Source organism: Adiantum capillus-veneris, chromosome 26 (assembly GCF_014529385.1).
Source record: "Adiantum capillus-veneris isolate H3 chromosome 26, ASM1452938v2, whole genome shotgun sequence".
Classification (NCBI taxonomy): Eukaryota; Viridiplantae; Streptophyta; class Polypodiopsida; order Polypodiales; family Pteridaceae; genus Adiantum; species Adiantum capillus-veneris.
In genome coordinates, this window is record NC_140956.1 from 106,601,678 (window position 1) to 106,605,377 (window position 3,700).

General features: G+C 44.8%; 1 protein-coding gene across 2 annotated transcripts; it reads left to right on the forward strand.

The window, feature by feature from the left end:
* Positions 1 to 270: 270 nt before the first annotated feature.
* LOC147423952 (protein KINESIN LIGHT CHAIN-RELATED 1-like) lies at positions 271 to 3,428 on the forward strand. Of its 2 annotated transcripts, XM_086501706.1 has the most exons (4): positions 271 to 1,545; positions 1,939 to 2,626; positions 2,714 to 2,822; positions 2,929 to 3,428. In XM_086501706.1, exons 1-4 carry the CDS (start codon positions 649 to 651, stop codon positions 3,149 to 3,151), a joined length of 1,917 nt encoding a protein of 638 aa, XP_086357832.1. In that variant the 5' UTR covers positions 271 to 648; the 3' UTR covers positions 3,152 to 3,428. The 2 variants fall into 2 exon arrangements, with proteins under 2 accessions (XP_086357832.1, XP_086357831.1); XM_086501705.1 differs by having other exon boundaries at positions 273 to 1,545; positions 1,939 to 2,822.
* The last annotated feature ends 272 nt before the right edge of the window (positions 3,429 to 3,700 follow it).

Genomic DNA, 3,700 nt, shown 5'->3' on the forward strand with positions numbered 1-3,700 from the left:
CCGATAGATCTTTCATGTCTCTTGGGATAGTTTCCCACGATGTTAAAGAGAAACACGCTGGTTTTAGAGCACACTGGTCAGATTGAGAAAGGAAGCGACAAGTGTCCGGGGAGGGAATTCTCCCCCTTTTATAATGGTATAGAGATAGGTATAGATAGATAGATATGGATTCAATGTTATACAGCATAAGGATTGAACCGGGATTTGGTAGGCTAAGACAATTTGGTTAGGAGAAGTGTCCATTCTTGAAAGCAAGGAAAGGAGGGAGAGCTTTTGCATGGGACGATGGGACAAGTGAGGGTGGCAACGCAGTGCGCTGTATGTTTCGCTTTGCCTGCTTTTGCCTTGTAGTTCCAGCCTTTCCAATGCACTGCTCCCAACACACAGACCCACTCATTCCCGCTTCTCTTCTCCTTGTCCTCTGCAACCACCATAGCTGCCAATCCCCCAACACACATACACGCACACGCATGAACGCACGCGCGCACACACGCACACGCGCACACACATTGTCTGAGGCTCCCATCATTCCTCGCCTCCTGAGCTTTTCCATGGCTGCTTCTCCACAACAGAACGCTCCTCTTGCTCCCCACAGTTAACTGCATTCTTTGCGATCGTCGTCCCCCTCGCTCAGCAGCCGACATAGCCATGCCTGGCTTCTCCACGGAAGGCTCTCACCCTCACCCCAGCTCTCCTGGTTACTACAGAAGATCGCGCGTGGAGCATGGTTTGAGAACGTCACGAAGCACAAAAAGCTCTGAGAGCTTCTCGACGAGCAGTCCGAGGGCTGGTTCCGGTGCTGCACAACGCCATTTTGCAATTTCCAGACAATCTTCCTCCGAGAGCCTCGATCAAGACGTTAGGTTAGTCCCTGCTAGAATCCAGACGAAGCTACACAGAAATTTTGAGCCTATTACAGGCGATGGCTATTGTACCGATGAACGGACACCTCACCATGAAGATCACAGGTATGTCGAAAAGCCCCCTCTGAGCTCAGAGATGTTGAAGAAAAGCAGATCGCGCACATCACATTACAATAATGAGAGTGCTGCCCTTGCCAGCGAGCATCTCTCTGTTGTAGATGAAGAGGTACTTGCAAACCCTAACAGTCAGGATCTAGGACCTCTTCTTCTCAGGCTAGCTACAGCTTTGCATCTATCGGGAGAAAACTCTGCTAAGGCACTTGAATGTGCAACACGAGCAGCAAAGTTTCTTGAGAAAGCAGCTGGGGGTAAGCCGAGCTTAGACCTTGTCATGAGTTTGCACATTCTCGCAGCTATATACTGCAGGTCAGGCCAACATGAAGAGGCCATACCAATATTGCAACAAGCTCTCACCATACCAGATCTTCGTGAAGGAGTTGATCATGCCCTTGCTGCCTTTGCAGGCTACATGCAACTCGGTGACATCCTTGCACTCCGTGGTCAGCATGATAATGCTCTTTCCTGCTACAAAACTGCTTATCATATTCAAAGTGATGCACTTGGAGAGTTGGATCCTCAGGTTGGAGAGACATGCAGTTACCTTGCTGAAGCGTACCTCAAGGTACACTGGTACTTGACCCAGGCATTTTTGATTGCAGAATTCAACAAAAGCAGTAATTTAATGAGCTTATGCCCAATGAAATGTCAATATGTGTGAGCAAGCGCTTTAGATAAAGCTTACATTCTTACATTGTCAGCTGGTGCTCATTCATTTTTCTGTTTGGTGTCTAGGACTAAGTTCTTAGTTTTCTTATAAGGGCCACGACATTGTTGCTTTTTACTAATCCACTTAGTATCTTTGAGAAACTGCTAATGATCATGTGAGACACTCGAATATTCTATTTCAAGTTTTGTCTTCCAAAATGATGAGCATAGATAGACTTAAATCCATACATAAAGACATTCAACGGTTTTGGTGCGTAGGGTTTAGATTTGTTTTTTTCTTTGCTTTCAGGCTTTGCAATTCAATCAAGCTGAAGAGTACTGTGAACATGCTCTCAAGATTCACAGTGCTCATAGTCAACCAGGGACTTTTGAAGAAGCTGCAGATAGAAGACTTATGGCTCTTATACTGACTGGAAAGGGTGATCATGAAACAGCACTTGAGCATCTGGTTCTAGCTAGTGTTGCTCTTAGAACTAATGGCAAGGATGCGGATGTTGCTGCTGTTGATTGCAGCATTGGAGACGTTTATTCTGCACTAGGCCGATTTGATGAGGCCATTTTTTCATATCAGAAGAGTCTTACTTTGTTCAAATCAATACATGGTGAAGCACATTCTTCCGTTGCTTCTGTTTACGTTAACTTAGCAGTTCTGTACATGAAAATGCGCAAGCATAAAGAGTCCAAGAGCTACTGCGAAAGTGCTCTTCGAATATATGGTAAGCCGAATGCAGGACATTCGCCAGATGAGCTCGCCAGTGGTTTGACTGAAATAGCATCCGTCTTTGAAAGCATGAATGAGCGAGAACAAGCCTTGTTTCTTCTCCAACGGGCGCTTGATATATTGGAAGCCTTGCCTGGCCAACAAAGTGCAGTAGCAGGAGTAGAAGCTCAGATGGGTGTGCTATACTACTATTTAGGGAAGTTTGAAGAGGCTTTCTTGGCTTTCAAAAGTGCGGTTTCAAAGTTGCGATCAGCAGGTGAAAAGAAATCAGCCCAATTGGGGATCGTACTCAATCAGATGGGGCTTGCATGTGTGGGCTTGAATGAGATTTGGCATGCTGCAGATACTTTCGAGGAATCGAGGCGAATTCTAGAAGAAATTTATGGGCCACACCATGCCGAAACACTAGCTGTATGCAGCAATCTAGCAGGTGCATATGACGCCTTGGGCAGGTACTTTATCCTTCTGCCTCGCATTTTCCAACCTTGTAGCCTGAGCCTGTGTAAGAAAGTTCTTGTTGCTACACGCCTGCTTTCTCACTGGTATGATGTGTTTCAGGTCTGATGACGCCATTTGTCTTCTTGAATATATTCTTGAAGTAAAGGAAGAGCGACTAGGAACTGTGCACCCAGAAGTGGAGGACGAAAGGAACAGGTTGTGTGAGCTACTCAAAGAGACGGGACGGTCGAGAAGTAGAAAGACAAATACACTTGAAGAGCTGCTACTTATATCAAATGTTGAAAGCTCCAGATACCAAATGAAGAAGTCAGGAAAGAGCTGACAGTATGTTTCAAAAACTCCAGGGAATGCCAAGAGGCCCCCTTTTTTCCCTTTGTACAGAAAATTGCCAATCGGGTGTTCTAGTTAGAGCTGTCAACTGTGAACTCAACTGATCACGTCAATTTGATGGCATTCTCGGGGCCAACCGATGGATAAAATGTATTTCTTTTCATGTGTGAAACAATAGCGTTACTTTGTAGATGTACAGAGTGCTGAATGTTGCAATAGGATAAAACCTGCAAGAGAATTACAAAGAAGGATGAATTTCCAAGGTCAAACTTTAGTCCCTTTATGTTGCTTCTGAAAACTGATTTGACAGGTCTTTTATTTGGGGAATGCTCCCTCGAACTGAACTCACGTTCTTGTATAGCTTTGCTTACATTGCCAGCTATAAAAAGTGCATTCTTCTAATTTGAACTGGAATACAAGCTTAAGATAGCAAATGATCTAGTTTTGCATCGGATGTCTTTTTGGCCTCGATTACAACTTCAGAGGCTCAGGTGACATTCAATTTTTGAAAAGATGATATGGCCATTTATCAGCATTATTT